The sequence below is a fragment of the Bicyclus anynana genome, chromosome 16 (genome assembly GCF_947172395.1).
Source record: "Bicyclus anynana chromosome 16, ilBicAnyn1.1, whole genome shotgun sequence".
In the NCBI taxonomy this organism is placed as follows: Eukaryota; Metazoa; Arthropoda; class Insecta; order Lepidoptera; family Nymphalidae; genus Bicyclus; species Bicyclus anynana.
Genome location: NC_069098.1, coordinates 14,062,516 through 14,083,443, shown reverse-complemented (window position 1 = coordinate 14,083,443; position 20,928 = coordinate 14,062,516). Strand labels below are relative to the sequence as shown.

At 35.6% G+C, this 20,928-nt stretch overlaps 1 protein-coding gene across 3 annotated transcripts in view; it reads right to left on the bottom strand.

Moving 5' to 3' along the window:
- LOC112054404 (uncharacterized) overlaps positions 1–20,928 on the bottom strand; it is a 23,072-nt gene extending 2,144 nt beyond the window's left edge. The window contains exons 1-20 of one of the 3 annotated variants that reach the window (XM_052886031.1): positions 20,868–20,889; positions 20,613–20,728; positions 12,183–12,295; positions 11,029–11,198; positions 9,974–10,134; positions 9,534–9,684; positions 8,968–9,138; positions 8,597–8,654; positions 7,917–8,137; positions 7,305–7,407; positions 7,072–7,199; positions 6,576–6,863; positions 5,886–6,041; positions 5,199–5,321; positions 4,778–5,053; positions 3,730–3,950; positions 2,980–3,163; positions 2,301–2,496; positions 1,328–1,912; positions 510–691 (exon numbers count right to left, since the gene is read on the bottom strand). In XM_052886031.1, coding sequence (XP_052741991.1) covers positions 510–691; positions 1,328–1,912; positions 2,301–2,496; positions 2,980–3,163; positions 3,730–3,950; positions 4,778–5,053; positions 5,199–5,321; positions 5,886–6,041; positions 6,576–6,863; positions 7,072–7,199; positions 7,305–7,407; positions 7,917–8,137; positions 8,597–8,654; positions 8,968–9,138; positions 9,534–9,684; positions 9,974–10,134; positions 11,029–11,198; positions 12,183–12,228 — 3,420 coding nt within the window. In that variant the 5' untranslated portion in view covers positions 12,229–12,295; positions 20,613–20,728; positions 20,868–20,889. Of the gene's footprint in view, positions 1–509; positions 692–1,327; positions 1,913–2,300; positions 2,497–2,979; positions 3,164–3,729; positions 3,951–4,777; positions 5,054–5,198; positions 5,322–5,885; positions 6,042–6,575; positions 6,864–7,071; positions 7,200–7,304; positions 7,408–7,916; positions 8,138–8,596; positions 8,655–8,967; positions 9,139–9,533; positions 9,685–9,973; positions 10,135–11,028; positions 11,199–12,182; positions 12,296–20,612 lie in introns of all 3 variants that reach the window. The other 2 variants (XM_052886032.1, XM_052886030.1) reach the window with 2 other exon arrangements.

The window sequence follows — 20,928 nt, the reverse complement described above, 5'->3', positions numbered from 1 at the left end:
TGCGGATTGGCAGACTTCACACAAGCAAAGAATTGAGATAATTCTCTGGTATGTATGCACAATGTTTTTCCTTCACCGTTTGACACATGATATTTAATCTTTTAAAATGCACACAACTGAAAAGTTGGTAGTGCATGCTCCGGACCGGATTCGAACCCAAACCCTCCGAAATCGAAAGCAAAGGTCACATCCACTGGGCTATCACGGCACATACACATCATCCACCATATACATAAGAAAATCTTCAGTGACACAGAATCCCAAGATTAAATTTGATATAATGTCATTTACCTCAAAAGTACACCATACATTTACCTCACTTTTGAGGTAAATGACATTAATAAGCCAATCTTTAATGCCAAAACTCATTATTCTGGAACATATTTGATAAAATAAAAAATATCTTGACTTTTGTTTTATCCAGTTTAAATTTGCGTTATTGAGGACTAAATAAAGCATTAAACGTTAAAGCTTCTTTGAAGTAATGCGAAGTAAAAATTGCAAGATACCTGTCCAACATCTATCTCAGGACTGAGACTGCGTCCCGTATCTTCGACCAGATCTACACGCGTCAAGAGATGGTTACCAGTCAATACATCCAACTCCACTTCAGCGGCACACACACCGTAAATTGGATAACCTGGCAGCTTGTCCAGCTCTGATGTCATTGCGCTCACTTGGAGGTTTATACCTGAAGACGTAAGTAACATAAGAGAATGAAACTGTACGAGCAGTTTTGTGATTTTTCAACTTCTTCAAACAAGTTCCAAAGCAAGTTCGTGTCGAACTTCTTAAGACATTCATGTATTGCTAAAAAAACTCCAATATATCTAGAATTACAAGATCCTGGGAGGCTTATTTCTATTTCGAACTATACATATTTTGTTTTATTTATATAGGTACATTTATATAGGTATATATTTATATAGGTACTAGTGGACCCGGTCAAGCTTTGCTTTGACTTATGTGCACTTCTTCTCTATCCCTACTCTATAATACTCTACCCCTACCATACCTTACCCCTTGACTCTTAAACGTTTGTATGGGAAATAGAAAATTGTTTTTTTTTATGGATTTCCCGGCAATTATTCTAATTTTTCTCAACTTTTAAACCTTCCACGAGCATTTGAAGACCAAGATAAGATAAATCCGTTCAGCCGTTCTCGAGTTTTAGCGAAACTAACGAACATCAATTCATTTTTATATATATATATATATATATATATATATATATAGATATAGATATATTTATATAGGTATATTTATATCTCATTAGAATTTTAAGCGTTAAGGATATATTAAACACTTCTTATACAAATATACATGCCTTTATTAAATGCTGATTTGACGAGCTCTTGCCACGTAGGTTCCTTTAGATCAGCCTTTGCCGGTTCAAGTCTTTTCAATAGTTCTCTACATGCCTTAATTGTTGCGAATGCTACAGATTCACTGGTAATACTTCCATTTGTAGCCATACTATTCGGAGAAACAAAAGAATCGGAGCCTTTTACCGTCACGCTACTTAAAGGGACATTTAAACTATATGCGCAAACTTGGGCGACTTTTGTACTAATACCTTGACCCATTTCTATACCACCATGGGATATTAATATTGTACCATCTGCGTGGTAAACTGAAATTGACACTGGGAAATTGCCAGAAAATTCAATCGGATACATCATCATTGAAACTTGTAAACCCTTTTTCTTCCAAGCATTTTCATTGTTGAACTTCTTAATAGCCTGTCTTCGTTCTTCGTACTTAGTATCTATTTTGAATGTGTCTATCATGTCGAGAATGGGTGAGTTTTTATCATCTATATTTAGGATTCTAATATCAAAAGGATCTTTTTTAGTAGCATCAGTTATTCTTTCCATAAGATGCTCGGCAAAGGCTATTCCTTCGCAAGTGGCTGAAAAAAAAAACAAGACATAAATGCAAGATGATATGCAAGATGATATGCAAGATGCAAAAGTATTTCGGAAATTGTTCGAAATAAGGTGATGAGTTAAATTACTCGTAGGTATTAGTGCCACTACCATGTAATGGTTTGGCTAATGAGGGCCCAAATGGCCATGTAGGAATGAATGGCTTTGTGATATGGTTTTTGAGGTATCCCATATGAGGGACCCACGTACAACGCAAAACCACATGGCTAAGTGCGGAAACGGCCCAGACGAAAGAAGAAGAAGATTTGAAGAAGAAGAAATTTTGAGAAGAAGAAAAGAAGTAGGTTTGGGGTATTATATTAAGTAGATTACGAAATGGAAGTAAAAAATTATAATTTTCTAAATATTTACCTGGAGCTCTACACCATGTATTGCAAGGTTTATCAGTAATGACACTGTACCCCGTGATGTTCCATCGTGTTTTGTTGTACAACGTGGTCATGGTCATAGCTATAGAGCTACCTAAATTGTCGTTGACTGAATATCCGCTATCAGAGTAGTAAACTATGTCTGCATATTGGACTAATCCGTCATTGTTAACTCCCACCTGCAATACAAATTTTAATGTAATGTTAAGGGTACAATACAACGACGAATAAATATAAGATTTAAAAAAGATAGAAGAAGAAGAAGTACAAGTACAATTAACAGCATAAACCTACTGACAAGAGAAGGTAGTAAAAAATATAATAGTTATTTATAGTAACCCATATTTGGTTCACTGTTGAACCCCAGTCTCCTTTCAGAATGAATGGGGTTAGGCCAATCATGGGCGGATTGGCAGACTTCACACACGTAGAGAATCAAGAAAATTCTCAGATTTGCAGGTTGTTTTATCATTTACAGTTTGAGACACAAGACATTTAATTTCTTAAAATGCACACAACTGAAAAGTTGGAAGTACATGCCCAGATGCCCTCGGAATCAAAGGCAGACACTACCAATCGACTATGGCAGGGCTCTCTAAGTAAATAAAACATACATAACAGACTAGAAAAGGTAATATAGATAAAACAATATTAATACGTACCTCATATTCAAAATATGCCGCCTGCCGCTTTCCGATAGCGTCCATATTGTCAGTGAGAGGCATTACTAGAGACGCTCTACGGTTCAGCTTGTACGCGACAAGAGCGCAGGCGCAAGCTATCTGCGACGCTCGAGTGGCTTTGCCTCCATAAGCTCCTCCTACGCGTGGTACTTCCACGTCAACTCTGTTTATCAAAACAGTAAAGGTTATGAGATATCACGTAACATTCGATTTAACACTAGGAGTGCGGAATATACTGACACTGACAAAAGTATTGGGTCCATTTTTACCCATTTTAGTTTTGTGAAAGTAATACAAAGCGAATCATCATAATTATCATATCATATCAGCCGATGGACGTCCACTGCAGGACATAGGCCTTTTGTTGGGACTTCCAAACTTCACGATCCTGAGCCGCCTGCATCCAACAAATCCATGCGACTCACTTGATAATAATTACACGAATTCTAACATAACTACTATTTTAATTACAAAAGAATATTTTAACACATGATTTATTTCCAATAAATTTATTGCACCTGAGATTTAAGTAAAAACAGGGTAAGTAAAACCATTTATTACACACTAGCAAACGCCGCTGCGGATACATCCACCTGGTTCCCGTTTCCGTTTCAGTTAAATCTATTTCCACTCCAAGTTTTCCTTACACACCAACTTTCGCCTTTATAATATTAGTGTGATCCGTGACTGTATAGCAGGAATCTTTTTTATAAATATTTAACTCCTTACCTATTTAATGGTAAATCCAAAGTCTTTGCCACTGCAACCTGAACCATGTCCATCCATTGAGTCGAAGACCGCACGCAGACTCCTCTGCGGGAGGGTTCCGTGGTGCAGCTCTGAGTCTCCATGGTGAAGTGATACTGATCCGGTACATAATAATGACCTTTGATTACATGGGTTGTATCCGTACCCTTATCTGTAGCTGTTACGGTCACATCTTCACGAATCTGAAATATATATTGTATTTGTAAAAGTATTGAAACATTTTAATAACAATTATTACTCCAATTGTAAGTCCAACGCAATTTTAAGCACATCAGATTAAGCTTTTGTGTACATAAAAAAAAGTAAAATTTTGTGTAAATTTAGAAAAGTAACAATAAAATAGAGCATTCATTGAATTTCATTATTCTCAACCCATATTCGACTCACTGCTGAGCACGGGTCTCCTCTCAGAATAAGTGGGGTAAGGCCAATAGCACCACGCTGGGCCAATGCAGATTGACAGACTTCACACACGTAAAGAATCAAGAAAATTCTCAGGTATGCAGGTTTCTTCACTATGTTTTTCCTTCACCGTTTGAGAAACGTGAAATTTAATTTCTTGAAATGCACATAACTGAAAAGTTGAAGGTGAATGCCCCGGACCGGAATCGGACATACACCCTCCGTTATCGGAGGTATATCCACTGGGCTATTACGGCGCTCATTGAATTCACCCTGATGATACTCAATATGGCATAATCAATATATTTGGACTATACACACATCGCAATCTAGTCCTAAATGTAGCACAAAAGTAAGGAATTAAGGATCTTCTGTTTTTAAAATGCCTCTCCATTACTAAAGGTTGGCGGTCAGCTTTCTAAACTTCTCCATGTCCCCGGCTTGGCGGAAAAATTCTCCGACTGTCTTTATCAGTCCACTTCCTTATATTTCAGAGTCAGGACTTCCTTCTAAGTTAAAAGTAAGCATCTCTATGCTTTTTAACTGTCACATCTTATTCAATTACCCCACAGATTGATAAATAATAATACTCTATTCTGTGACTTACCCGCTTATTCTTATCAGGAGATACCAGAACATCATTAATAGTTAAAGCTGGTTTTGTTAAACTTTTTTTATACGATACATTTACTAAACCAGCAGCTTTCAAAGCTAATTTCCTTGTCACAGCCGCGACAACACCGACAGGCTGACCATAAAAAGAGATTTTTTTGCTTGCGAAGATTTCTTCTTCTTCATCCATAAAAGGAACATCTTTCGGCGTGAAGGTATTTTTACCGGGTATATCTTTGGCAGAGAAAAAACTAATAACACCTCGTATTTTCTGAAAGAAATCAGCATTATTTATAAAAAATAATTTAAGTATGTATTTTGAAATAAGAAGTGCCTTTGATCTCATTTTACGTACCAAATATGCATACTTGAAAAATGTTTTTTTCTTTGATCACAAAAATGACAAATTATCTTACCAAAGCTTCACTGGGATCAATTTTAACTATCTCTCCGAGGCAGATTGATGAAAGCACGAAGGCAACATGGACATCACGGACTGTAGATATCGTGTCGCAAACATACAACGCCTCGCCAGAACACTGGAAGTTATACCAATTGTTGATCAGATTTAATGAAATATTTGCTCCTCAGCATAGCCCTTTTTGAAATTAGAGAAACATACAATTGTTTAGTTATTACCCTCATGAACAATCCATATTCGGCTCATTGTTCAGCAGGTGTCTCCTCTCGGTTAGGTTAGGTTAGGTTAGGTTAGGTTATTGTTAGTCTACGACGTTAGCCCAATTTGGACTGGCAGACCTCACACATATAGAAAATTAAGAAAATTCTCAGATATGCAGGTTTCGTCACGATGTTTTTCCTTCACCGTTTTAGACGCGTGATATTTTATTTCTTAAGATGCACATATAACTGAAAAACTTGGAAGTGCATATCCGGATCGGATTTGGACGAATTTGACGATACAAATCCAAGGCATTTAAGGCATCCACTTAATCTACAATCAATTTTATCATATCTACTTGATTTACATGTTTTTGGCGATATTACTAACAACTGTAAGTGGACGAAGAAGATTAGTGATTTTTACCAAATGGAAGCCAAAACAAAAACGAATAAAGTTGATGTTGAATTAAAAGTCTTACCTGAGTTAACGCTTCTAGTTTAGGTATGGGCTGGTTCACCGGCCACATACTCTTGTCTGTATCGTAAGTTTGAGTACCGTGTGACACTGGCCTTGACAATTCAGCTCCACCAGATTTGTATCGAGTGTTAGGTGATGGGTGAAGAGATAGGATAGCCTACAAATACAGAATCGAGATGTTAAAGATATCGCTGACGAATATCCTGGTATTGAAGTTGTAGAAAGCAAAACGACACGCACACTCTAGATGAATTTGAACATAAAACGCATTGTAGTTGAATCTTACATCATCATCATCAGTATCAGCCGATGGAGTTTAATATCTTCGGTCTACGACCAACTCTCCGCTTTTCGGTGCGGGGTCACCATTCCACCACCTTTGGACCCCAACATCCATCGGCTGTTCTATGTGCCTCGCATATTGCTGCTTTAACTTTACAACTCGTTGAGCTATGTCGGTAACTTTGGTTCTTCTGCGGATCTTCTCATGTCTGATACGATCACGCAGATATTCTTATATAGTTACAGTAATTACATTTTTCTTGAATTTTGGAGGTGTATACATCGACTGACACAGCACCAATATATGCGTAGGTGTCATTTCTATTGTCTCGTTATTAAGATTGATATGATGGACATATACTAGTAATAGTGTAAATGTGAAAGTGAAACCAGATATATAATTACCTACCTTATAAAATAATCCCAAAGCGATTGCCTTCCTACATGCCGGTGTTGGTTCAGGCGAAAACTCAACAGGCTTTATATTTGTATTCAATAAATCCAGTGCCTTTTGCAGAGTCTGCTCACTATAGAGATGCTGTCCTTTGAGAAAATTTTCTGTAGTTTTAGCATGAATGTAATTAGTTGCGATGTTTCCATATACAATATTGGCTGAAATAACCTTGTCCTCAGCGTCCAGGTTAAAATGGAAACCTGCATTGACAATCGCGTGAGCGTTTTGGGCGCGTGGCATTATCTGAAATAGTATTACAACAATTTCTCTTGAAATAGTATTACAAATTCTTCAAAAAATACGTGAAACGATCGATCAAAGTCATTCTTACTAACATCTTCATCTTTATTTTGCACAGACGGCCGACTTTATGTCTCTGGTTTCTGGAATTCTAGGAGAAAGAATAAATAGGCTAAAGAGTAAAATACTTTGATGATAATAAAATACTTACCTTGTATGTTCTTATTAGATGCTTTTGTGATATTGGTGGTATCTTGACATTTACGATAAGCTTGTTCTTCAAGTCTGTCTTCATAAACTTTTGTAAATTTATTTCACTGTACTTGAGATTGTTGTCCACTAAAACACATTCTATAATTAGGTCTACTGATATTTATTTAAACAAATATTAATTATGAGATTTATAAAACTTTACTCATAAAGGTACTCATAAACTATAATTACCTAAAGTAACAATTGCATTAACTGTTTCAAAAATAAGGAACACGTCGGAAGGAAACTCGTGATGGGCGTTCTTCATAGCCAAATTACCTCCAATAGTGCCAATCTACAAGAAAAACAATATTGTTGTGATCGAGATTTTATTTAAATTAAAAAGCCGCTGGATACAGGCAACACAAGACCCTGGCGTATCATCATCATAATCATCATCACATCAGCCGATGACGATCGTCTACTGCAGGACATAGGCCTTTCGGAGGGACTTCCAAACATAACGATCCTGAGTCGCCTGCACCCAGCAATTTCCTGCGACTCGCTTGATGGCATATGGAATTCCTTAAAAAAGGCCTATAACCAGCAGTGGACGTCCGTTGGCTGGTCATGATGATGATGTTACAATCATAAATTATGTTCTGTACCAAAATACTTGAAATTGTTAATTAACTAAAAATGGACACATATTAACAAGGAAGTGTATTCTAGTTAAATTCATTGTCTGTCGCCCTTACTTACACTTGAAATTTCGGTAACCATTTTACATCAAAAACTACCGTTTTTTCCTTAACAAAGTAATCTAGTGGTCTAGTTTTTAAAACCTCGTTATCGTGTACATACGTTTTTCACTGGTACGTTAGCCACCAGCTCTAGATGACGGTGGAAATGCTCTAAATACCGGAAATTGTCATTCTTCATCTCTCTCCGGAATATGTCCATCACTTCATGGATAGACAGACCAGCTCCGAGCACCAAGTTCTCATCTATTATAGATTCCTTTAAGTTGCTTATCGAAGTTATATCAATAAACACGCGAGGCTCCTTTATGATTGGAAATACTCCTGGAAAATTATAAAGCGTTGCATTTACCTGACTGTTTAGGTTAGCCTTATTGGCTGTAGCTTATAGCATAGCTACGAGTAGTTAGTTAATCTTATTAGCTTACGTGAATGCTTGTGGACATTCTTTACTATTTTCTTTATCAAATACAGCAGTAAGTTCAAAATTAATGTTGGGCTCGGACCGGATTTGAACCCACACTCTCCGAAATCGGAGGCAGAGGTCATATTCACTGGGCTATCATGGCTAGGTTTTGAACTTTTTCTCTCTGCCACACAATGGACCCAATAGCCGCGCGGTCAATCCAGACAACGCTAAGATCATCTCCTTATTAGAAAACACTGCTCGTTAGACTATTGTGCTATTCTAGTACAGGTTTTTTCGTTAGTTGAAAGGAGAAATTAACATTCTTTATAAAGAAAATACTTTAAAGATGTTACAAATGATACTAAGGTAATTACCCTTTCCAGTGTTTCCAGCGACTAGTCTGTAGCTATCTGCAGTTTCTTTACTAAGGACCTAAAACAGAAGCTAATTTTAAATAGTACCGATATTGAAATGATAATTTATCTAATTTAAATTGGACGATCAGTTTCTTAATCAAAATTATGGAAGAAGAAGAAAATTCAATCTTAATCAAAATATAGTTACATAAAGAGATAATATAAAAAACGTGTTTCTTAAAAGTGTACCTTTCGATTAACTTAAAAACCATATTGTAATCTCAAATTATCAATAGAACATGCAACTTCCCGTTTAGTACTAAGTAGAGTGCATCGCAATTATAGCTTCTTTGTAATAATGGTTAAAAGATCGTTAAGATTTTATTTACCGTAAAAACGTCTTCAATGGAAAATGCTTTGTACCATCTGTTAGCTTCCATTTGTATATCTAAGAGATTGCTTTTACTGTTATTATATATAAAACACCAATCCTGTTCTTCTTTTGTACACTTTTTTGTACATTTATTGGCACATTGCATTTCATGTAGGTCTTCTAAATCCTGAAAAAATCAGAAAACTATGAAATATCAGCTTTTATTTTCACAATTTACGTTGAAAATAAAATTAAGTTTATTTACACAACAGAAAACCAGAAATTAAAGGGCATACATTTTTTATAAATAATGACGTCAGTAATACTAGTAATAGTACGAATATTATCAACCTCCGTAGTAACAATAATACAAACATTAAAACAGTTCTTCAAAAACATAAACAAAAGTGTTGGTACGCTGATGTATTTTATACACTTTAAGATAGGATAAGCATTTTAGGACAGCAGAAAGCTTCACTAATTATACCTTTTTCAACTGAACAGGGAAATTAGCTAATGCTAAAATAGCAATTAGGTACATGTAAATATATGTAAACGTAAAGAAGTAAAAACTTATGTCACCTTAATCTTTAAAGTATCTTGGTCATTTTCGATGGCGAAACTTTTGAAGGCGTCCAAAATAGGTCTGTATCCGGTGCATCTACAGATATTACCAGCAAATGACCTCTCTATCTGATGCATTGTTAGACTTTTCTCTGAGCTTTCGTACAAACTGAAACAATTTCAATTACTCTTTAAGCTAATCAGATAATTTATCTGTAAGCTAATGATAAGCAATTATTAGCTTTATGGTGAACCAAGAAGATCGCACATACATTAGACTGACCGTTGTCTTCGTTCCTGAATACTACAATTCAAATTTAGAACCGCGCCACTTTGACGCCCAAAGTTGCGCGTGGTTTTGACATGACGTGACCGTCTTTTTTTTGCCCCATTGCTTACGCATCTCATTGCTGATTTGAAGGCACATGGCGCAGACTCTAAAGAGCAGTGTTCCTTACCTATACATATTCATGATCCACCCTGGCGTGCAGTACCCACACTGGGTGCCGTTGAAGGTCGCCAGTCTGGTCTGCAGCTCGCTGTAGCCGTCTCTGCGGTTCCCCACGCCCTCTATAGTGGTGATGTCCCACTCGTGGCATGACAATATGTGGACCAGACACTGCAGAGCAAAATTTGATATAGAAAAACATGACAAGCAAAACAAAACAACGAAGTTCGATCGATCGAGTCGAAAGTTTCCAGTCCAGTTACGTCAATGCTATACGCGGCTCTTGGAGTCCAAGTTTAGTCCTTGCTATACGATTCACGTGTGTTTTACAACATGTTATGAAGGCGACCAAAAATCGCGGAAGCAACAAATTAAAATGTCCAACAGCCAGCAAGCGGAACGGTTATTGAAACCAAGCAAAATACCAGCTTCCAAATTTCAAATTCCAGTTCCAAATTTTTATTTAATTTTGTCTGTATCTATACTAATAATATAAAGTAGGGTTAATCTCAGTTTCTACTGAACTGATTTTGAAAATTCTTTTATCAGCCTATAAAATAAAGCCTATGAGAAGTCATAGTCATAGCTATATAGGCATAGAAACTGCGCGGGTGAAATCGGGGGTTGTCGGCTATTACTAATATAGAGTGGTAGTATATAAAGTTCGTGTGATTGCTTTTTTTATTCTTTACAAGTTGACCCTTGACTACAATCTTACCTGATGGTAAATGATGATTTTGTAATCTAAGATGGAAGCGTACCAACAGAGGAGGATGAAAATCTACACCCATTTTGGTTTCTGGACATCGTACCGGGATGCAAAATTGCTTGGCGGTACATCTTTGCCGGTAGGGTGATAACTAACCAAGGCCAAATCCTCCCACCAGCCAAATCTCTGCATGTAGGAGGTAGGAATTTCTTGATTTACTCTACCGATTTTAAACATTCTTTTACCAATTGAAAGGTACGTTATTTGTGAGCCTCATATGCTATATTTTATTGCCGTAATCCCACGGGGACAGGAACTACTCGGGTGAAACCGCAGGGCGTCACTTATATACTTACAGAGTTAACAGCGACTATGTGTTTTTCTCCAGTGGCTGGATGTTCTTTGGCCACAGCGACCACGCATGCGCCGCAGCCGCCCTCGTGGCACATCGCCTTCGTGCCCACCAGCCCGAGGCTGTTCCTCAAGTAGTCGTTCAGAGTAGTCGACGGGGATACTTCCGAACCCGCTGCAAATACACATCAAATATACCACCATGTCTTTATCAGCCTATTTGTATAACCTACTAGGCCAGGGCCTGTAGCCAAGATAGTGACATTTGCTATCGACAGGTCTCGTGATTAAGATCTGTCAACCCCAAAACTGTTTGATAATAACCGGAGCTGTAGTGCTATTCTGTAACGGTTTCGAATTCACATCTATCTTTCTCATTCTATAGTATCGTGTTAGAAGAGAAATAGAGGTGAATGCGAAACTCGCACTTGCAAATTATAAAAACAACGTAACAGAACAGCCCTAATAGACATGCTATCGGAGGCATGGGATTATAGCACCACCAACTTCCCAAGACTCAAGCACCTCAATTTCCTCAGTGGGATTTCAGAGTGATCGACGGCGATATTTTCGAAAACGCTCCAAAATGTTAGGGATTTTTATATGCTTTTTTCCTGATTAATAAAGTCAACCTCGACACACCTTCCCTCCTCACCTTACCTCATAGTCACAAATCGAGGTGATTCCCGAAAGACATTGTTAAACAGTAATTAGACGTAAAGGTCTTGACTGAGTTAATTTTACATGATTTGAATATTTTGCCGTAGGCTCCATGGGGCCACTGCTGTAATATGGGGATGGGTTTGATCAGCTCTAGGTGAGGCTTTGACGGCCTCCGTGGCGCAGTGGTAAGCGCGATGGATTTACAAGACGGAGGTCCTAGGTTCAATTCCCAGCTGGGCAATCAAAGGTTTCTTTTTTGGTCCAGGTCTGGCTCGTGGCTACTACCCTTCTGACAAAGATGTACCCCGAAGTGGTTTACTGTTTCATTACAATATCGTGTAGAAACCGTAAGGGGTGTGGATTTTCACCCTACTCTTATCGTACCACTTACCACCAGGATCACTTACCATCAGGAGAGATTGTAGGCAAGGCCTAACTTGGACTTGGAAAAATATTTTTATAGTTAGAAAAATGCACATGGCATTGGAGTACTTACTCAATGAATATCGTTCCCCGTTGACAGTAAAATTAATTTTATTCATTTTGAGCTTTTCTTTTGTAGTTTTGTTATCCTAGAAATTTTTCAGAAGCAAAATCTGCCGCTTGTACCTGAAATAAAATGAAACATTTTGTTTTATTTGTTTTATTATAGCTTCTTATAAATCTAATTACTTGTACAAACTGCCTCTTTGAGTGGTCAGACTATGCGACTACTAAATTACGAAACATTAGGTCCAGGGTTCAATTCCTGGGTCGAGCTATTATTGTAATTCTAGCTGCGCACTGTGTTGTTACCTGCGAAAAATAACTATGCACATACACGCAATTAAATTGTTCTGAAATAAAAAGTAGCCGTTGTGTTAATCCAGGTTATAATCTATGTACATTCCAAATTTTAGATAATTCGGTTTAGAAGTCGAGGCGTGTAGAGTATGAAACATCCATACAAATTAACTTTCGCGTTTATAATATTAGTACAGGATTAATGGTATTTAATGAAACTTTCATTCGCGTCTACACAATTATGTATTAACATGTGCACTTAATAACGTTTTTTATAACATGAACACTTATTAAAATAAGCCATCGCTCTTTTTCTAGAAAATGGTAATATTATGGTAATGGTTAACTGCAATAACACGTGTTTTAGTATTATTTAATTTTTGGGATCTATAGGTATTAATTCATCTGTTCAATTTTTTTCATAATTTTTATGCAGTTATTAACGAAGTAACAAAATATTACTATAGTAATCCAAAATATAGTCATAAAGATATAAAAGTAAAATGGTCATTGGTAATATTACCATAATGTATTCCTACTTTAAGAAATTAAATATCACGTGTCTCAAACGGTGAAGGAAAACATCGTGAGAAAACCTGCATACCAGAGAATTTTCTTAATTATCTGTGTGTGTGAAGTCTGCCAATCCGCATTGGGCCAGCGTGGTGGACTATTGGCCTAACCCCTCTCTCTGAGAGGAGACTCGAGCTCAGCAGAGAGCCGAATATGGGTTGATAACAGGTATTCCTACTTCTTAGTACGGTAAAAAGCCATACAATTGTCTTCTTCTTGTCTACTCAAAATTTAAGACTTGATTATGATAAAAGCTAGTAATTAATAATATTAAAAAACTTAATGTTTTTGGAGGCTTCTTAGTCCATCGTTTATTATTAATTATGACCGGACCTTTGCTTGCGTCCAACTTGTACTGGTTCTTTTGAAATAAGTAATAATTTATTAACATTTTAAAAGGCCCTATAGGTGATTTTGTCAAGGGCTTCGCATGGTAAAGTAGCCCAGAGAATGGCTCTCAAAAACTGGTCCACAATCGAGTGTCGGAAACGTTTGGTTAATATAATGTAACAGCTAGTTAACGAATAGCTCAATACCGCAAGGTCACGCTTGGCGGGACACGGCAATCGGGTCCCTAACAATGGAGTTACCAAATATCTATCTACTCTATGTCTTGGGAAATGTACCTTCATAACACAGTACCCGAATGTTACAAGTTCCACTTGTTATAACAGTAGGAAAGTAAATATACAGATACAGTAGCACCCGCTTAAGACGATCACGCTTAAAACGATTTCTCGCATAATACGTCATTTAACGCCAGTCCGTACAACTTGAGACATGTTTTCATACATTTTCTAACGCTTAATACGATTCGGCATCCCGCTTAAGAGCGCACAGCGCGTCGGTACGATATGGATAAAATTCGAAGCGCGAACGAAACGCCGAATTATGACTTTCACGTGAGTGAAAAGCACGAAGCGATTGACGCGCGACGCAAATTTTATGACGTGAGTGCCAAAACCATTTTTACCTAATTGCAAGTAAATTATTAAACAACATAACGAAAAACAAAATGGCCATGTTCAAGATATATACCTAATTTTCTATACAAAACAAAAATTTAAGAAAATAAGTTTGCTTTTCCTGAGATTGAAAGCAAAATGTGAGCAAAACATGTATTTTTCAAAAAAATAAACTATCGAGAAAAGTTTTACAAATTGTGTATTATGTATAGTCATAACGAAGCTAAGACTTTGAAATATCATTTACCCAAATATCAGGCTCCTAACTTTTCCAGAGTCTGAGATCCAGAACCATTTGTAATCACCAAATTACATATTGCACACTCTTAATACGCCTTCATGTCAAACTGAAATACCCTGACAGCAAACGACCCTTGACATGATGCGATTCTAAACTGAAAATTTTGAAGACGCACTGCAAAAGTAAAATTCAATTGAAAATTTCGTAATTGCTAATGCATCAAAATCTTTTTGATACACTATAATGATCATATAAGTGATTACTTTAAGTTTGAATAAATTGATTTTTATGATACATTCGGATAAATAAGGTCAATGTTAACTAATTTATACAAAATAAACAAAGAATGTCTGGATATTTGCAAAATAAATAAGATTATAAAATTTCAAAATCTATGGATTTTTTTTTATCGTAATTAGATGAAAATTCATACAGTTTTAGCTTCCTTACATTAAATGTGACATTTTTCAATAAATGAACTATAAACATAAAGGCACAAATAACAAAGTTATTAGTAATTTTGTTTGAACGCCCACCCATACAAATCTAACGATCAGCGAGCCAAGACGTCACTAGTTCGTGCCATTTTGTATGGAGCGTTTTTCAGGGATCCGCGGCAGCGCCGCAAATCTGACTCTTTAAATCCCTGGAGCTCCGAAAGTAATGATCGCAGATATGCTGTTACTTTTAGAAAATTGCTTTACTATTAGCATATTCTTAATTTATATACAATTTAAAAAACTGTCATCATCCCTATTAGGTTGTCTTTACACAAAATACACTAATTTTTATAACTATGTATGTGTACATTGAGTCGTGATAGCCCAGTGGATATGAACTCTGCCTCCGATTCCGGAGGGTGTGGGTTCGAATCAGGAGCATGCACCTCCAACTTTTCAGTTGTGTGCATTTTAAGAAATTAAATATCACGCGTCTCAATCGGTGAAGGAAAACATCGTGAGGAAACCTGCATCTGCCAATCCGCATTGTGCCAGCGTGGTGGACTATTGGCCTAACCCCTCTCATTCTGAGAGGAGACTCGAGCTCAGCAGTGAGCCGAATATGGGTTGATGACGACGATGTGTACATTAGTCGTTATATTTTTCACTATCCCCCACCCATATCCCGTATGCGAAATCGTATTAAACGGGGTCTACTGTATATAATTATACAGTACCTATATTATTTCAAATATAAAATTAACACTTATAAAATTCTATTTAAGGAACAGCTACCCAAATATGTGGTAAAAAAGACAGATGGATCACCGCGTAAAATCTCTGAACCATAACATTTTTTATTACACTTAGCACTACACGTAATACTTCTTGAGTCACTCCATAAATTGTTGAAAACAGCCTTAAAATCCATTGCGTAGTTTAGAAAATCGAAGCATTCAAATGCGGAAAGTGATTAACATACTAGGTAATTAGTAAGTACTTACTACCTATGTAAAGATAGTTTTATACTTAGTAACGATGGGCAAAGGAGATGGTAATTGTATAGAGCTTAGGATCAGTCATTGTACCCTGGCGAAAATAAAAGAAAATATTTTTTTTAACTATTTTTGATTATACAAATCTACGAATGTACCTACTTTAATTCTTTCGAAATAATATTCCTTCTCTCTCAAGAAATGAAACACTAATATGGTTAATTATCGTAATGGCGGATTCATGACGTTTTCAATGCAGTAGTCGATTTGACGTTTTCTGACAATTGTCATGTCATAGTTGCTTTAAGGGCGCCATCTTGATATAACTCAAAAACTTAGGTTTTAATTTTATTTATTTATTTTTATTTAGTTAGATTTATTCACTTATTTAGATTTTAATAAGAACCTTGTATGTTTTGAATTTTAATGATACGGGGTACAAGATTTGCCTGAAATTGACCGTCTCCTTTTAAAAATTTAATTTAAATTTTTAAATTAAATTTTTAATAATATTTAAAATTGGTGTATCCTCACGTAAATGGGTTTCTTAATCATGAACTTGTTCACGCAACGTGCTGTTTCAGACTGATGATGAGTGATGTTTAGTCCGACGAATTCAGGTTACTTGAGCCCTTTATCTCTTGTAGTATTACTGTTGTAATGTTTGTTGATTGTCTCTATTCAAGTTCAAGAGCTAGCGGACATTTTGGGTAGGTGTTTGAGACAAGCCGAACTTGCCTCATATATAATATCCTAACATATCGCTGGGAGTAGTGGGGCTTAATCAACCTCTATATGTATTTTTATAGTTTATCTCTAAAGTAAGTAATTTTGCAATGCAAAAAAAAAATCATTAGGGCAATTGAAATTTTATTTTCATACCTTTCAATTGCATTATAGTCAATTTAAAGGCAAACAATAAAATATAAAAGTATAATGTTTACAATGCTGATTATTAGTCTGTTTTTTGACTTTTTTCCAAAAAAATTTGAATATTTTATTTATTATTTTGCTCTTTGAATATTCAATTGAAAAGTATTGAATTTCCAGATCACTAAAGGATATATTTTGCAAAAATATCTTCATTTTAAAGGTATAGGAGTTGGTCTAGATTTTTGAAAAAAAATCTTACTCTTCCTCAGCCAGGTCTTTAGTTCTGTATTGAGATAGTATATGAGACTTACAGGACAAGTTTTTAGCTTGTTTTAAATACCCACCCAAAATGTCCACCAGCTCTTCAGCTATTAATAGTTTGAAGTGCGTGCATCAGTCCAAAGTAAAGACAAGGCCAACATCTGTAAATATGTAGATTGTAGAGCTAGTATTGTTAATTGAGGTTTTTTTTTTTTGCTTTTTTGGGTCATTACTGAATTAGTTGTTCAAGCCAAGGGAAGTTATTTATTTATTAATTACCGGTTATTTAACATTGTATGCAGTGGCGTGCACAAGGTTTTTAAGTAGGGTATGCAATATAGGTAAAAATGCAAAATGGAAAATTCCTCTGCCAATAACAGGTGTCTAATGGATTCTCAGGTATGCATTGCGTTTATGTATCAATGAAGTGCACGTCACTGATTGTATGTATGCACATTTGTAAGTAAAATAACGTATTGAATGTACTGTTTAAATGTCCGAAATTCAAAACTACTGATTCGAGTGGGATTGAGTTTCTTCTAATTAGTAAACTCAAAAATGCAAATTATTATTTAACGTACCTATAAAATAAGCAAAAAAAGGTTTTAATTTAAAATAATAATTTATTATATTAACATTCTATGTACAGTAGGTACATAGATACAGTAACAAAAAACCGGCCAAGTGCGAGTTGGTTCAGGCGCAGTGTATGGTTCCGCAAATTAGCGCTTCTAGTTAGTCATATAAGTCGTAACAACTTTATCTAAATAATTTTCAACGGAGTCCTTTTTTTTGTGTGTAATATGTATATCCCTTTTAATTTTATTCTAATTATATACTAACCTCCATAAATATTTTCACGTAGGTACCAATCAAAAAAAAACATATGGCTAGCATGGGGGTCACCCCTATGATTTTTACACACACACACTTGAATTTAACAAAAAATAGCATTTTAAACCTTAACATTTCACAAACAGATTAATGAATAGAAAAATAATGTTAACCATTCGAAGTGGCGGTACCTTTTTTATACCTAAAGGTTAAGAGGGTGCCTTGCTGACTAACCTAAAAAGGAGTATAAAAAAAATAAACTCGACCCTATCGCTTTTGCAATCCAAATAGTCATAGTTTAGTAATCCAAAAGCATGGAATCCTAAAAAACAATTCAAACAATTCCATCCAAACAAAAAAATAGAGGTCATTGACCACATTCAAATACGCGAGCTTTATAAAATGATGTTCGTAGTTTCATGCGTATAGATATATAGATGAAATACGTAGGTACATATTAATTGATTATGAAACACGGCTAAAACTCACGTGATATTAGGTCGGAGTATGCCCGACTAGTTTCGAACCCATACGAGCCCTTAGTCATGAGCTGGTTCTTGCATCGCGGCACGATCCAAACTGCCGTGTTTCATAATCAATTAATATGAATAACACTCACGATAGTTTAAATTCTAAAATAGGTACATATTATAATAAAATTGTATGGAAATTAAATAAAAAATAATGAATTCTAAGACTGAATCTTCTTGGTAATAATTCCTATATAAGTTGTATTCTACCCATATCTCTTTTGCAGCGTCATAACTAACCTCGGCCGGTGACTATCAAGAAAGCAAACCAACAGGCTTATTCACTATCTTTAACATAGGCTAGTTGACGTATACGAAATTGAGATTCTATGTAAAATGTCATCCCGTGCTTATTGGTGAATATCAGTAGGTAAATGACATTTTGTCAATTGTTTTTTTTTGTTTATTTTTTAGTTTAACAGGTTAATAATAAAGACAAGTGAATAGGCCAGCTGAGCCAATTTAAAAGAGATAAACCCTAAATTGGTCTGAGCTAGGAATCGAACCCATTCTCTGTAGAAAACCACTCAGTATAATAAATGTTAGTGTGTTAACTGTGTGTGTTATTGTTATTAATATTGTGATATCAGAATAAGGGAAAAAGTTATCAAAATGAGAAGAGAAGTTGCGGGCGCACACTAGTCATACCTATATCTATACTAATACTATAAAGCTGAAGAATTTGTTTGTTTGTTTGGACGCGCTAATCTCTGGAACTACTGGTCCGATTTGAAAAATTCTTTCAGTGTTAGATAGCCCATTTATCGAGGAAGGCTATAGGCTAATTTTATCCCCGTATATCTACGGGAACGGGAACCACGCGGGTGAAACCGCGCGGCGTCTACTAGTAAATTCGTCATCAACCCATATTCGGCTCACTGCTGAGCTCGAGTCTCCTCTCAGAAAGAGAGGGGTTAGGCCAATAGCCCACCACGCTGGCCCAATGCGGATTGGCAGACTTCACACACGCAGAGAATTAAAATAATTCTCTGGTATGCAGGTTTCCTCACAATGTTTTCCTTTACCGATTGAGACACGTGATATTTAATTTCTTAAAATGCACACAACTGAAAAGTTGGAGGTGCATTCCCCGGACCGGATTCGAACCCACACCCTCCGGAATCGGAGGCAGAGGTCATATTCACTGGGCTATCACAGCTCTACTAGTAAATAAACACGTAAATAAGACCGGTAAAGATTTATATCTCACGCGGAGTCGCTTGTTTAACGATTAAGGTGAAGGCCATAGACCGACAAACAAACAAAAATATCTCGACATTAATACAATTTATTATTTGTTTAACAATCCTTGTTTGCACGCATAATTAGTGGCAAAACATGTTTGAACCATTATCTATGAATTGTATTTATTGTCCACGTTTAGTAAATAAATTGATTATTATCTAGATTTTTCTAGATTATTATTATTTATCCTTTTTTGTTAATGTTATAATACAAAATAAATAAAACACTATTAAATATTTTTAGAAAAATAATGATATTATTAATAATATATTTTTCACGACTCTTGCTCAAAAATATTGTCATATTACCACTCCACAGCGGGGCTAAACAAGCATTTCAGCCTCTAAATTTTGTTTTTTTTTTTTTAATTCTTGTCTGTTACGAGTACTAGCCAAGTACTAGCCTACTATAAAACGGAAGAGGTTTTATTCGAAAATAGAATAATTATAGGTAAGGCCCTGATTGTTTTGAAAAATAAATAAAAAAACTTTAAATTAGAATGAAATGCAGCGTGGAATGCGTTAATTTTTTTATTTAATTTTTATTGAGTTGCGAATAGAGCGAGATTTAAAGACATAGGACATCCTCTATGGTGTAATACCTTTGCCTTTTTCTTATGTAAAAGAAAAATAAAATTGAAAAGCGAGAGTTTAAAAAACAATTGGCGTGAATAATACACACTTGATTTTTTTAGACATTCATTGTTAATTTGTGACCGTAATTTACATATTTTTCAACATTAATCTACTATTAGACTAACCTACATCACCATCATCATCATTATTATCAGCCGTGGGAATTCCTTTGCTGAATATAATATCTAGGTCTGGCATCTAGTTTACTCATTAATTAACTCACTAGATTAGGAATATAGAAGATTTATTAGAAACATAACCCTTCAAATATAAAGCAGTTGAAAGTTTGTATGAAAGCGCTATTCATCCACAAGTTATTTTACGTTTTGCTAATGTTGTTCAAACCGAGCAAACCCAGGGCAAGATGCAATAGCATGTAGCATAAGAATACAAGAATTCAATTTATATATGATATACGCTGATAACATAGCTTTCCATTAGTAAAAGAATTTTAAAATCAATTCTGTAGGCAAGGGTAATATCCACAGCTATCACGGTTCTAATTGTTTAGTAATTCATATAATAACTTATAGGCTATATTAGGTACTCACCTCAAAATACAATATTTCATATTATTTAATCACTAACTGAAACTTTCCACTTCCATGCTCACAAAAAAACAAACACTTAAAAAAATAATTTACTAATAAATATTTTGAATCAAAAGCTAAAAGAACTTATAGCTAATCATCTTAATAATTATATTATAACTTAATATATAAAACACAAATTACTACTACGTAAAAAATAAATGGCTAAAGACATAAATAGACCGGATTACAAAGACAAATACGAGATAGTTTTACAAGGAAAATGCCTGGCCGGTTGTCGAACCGGCGATCGGGCAGGCGACGGAGTAAACACTGT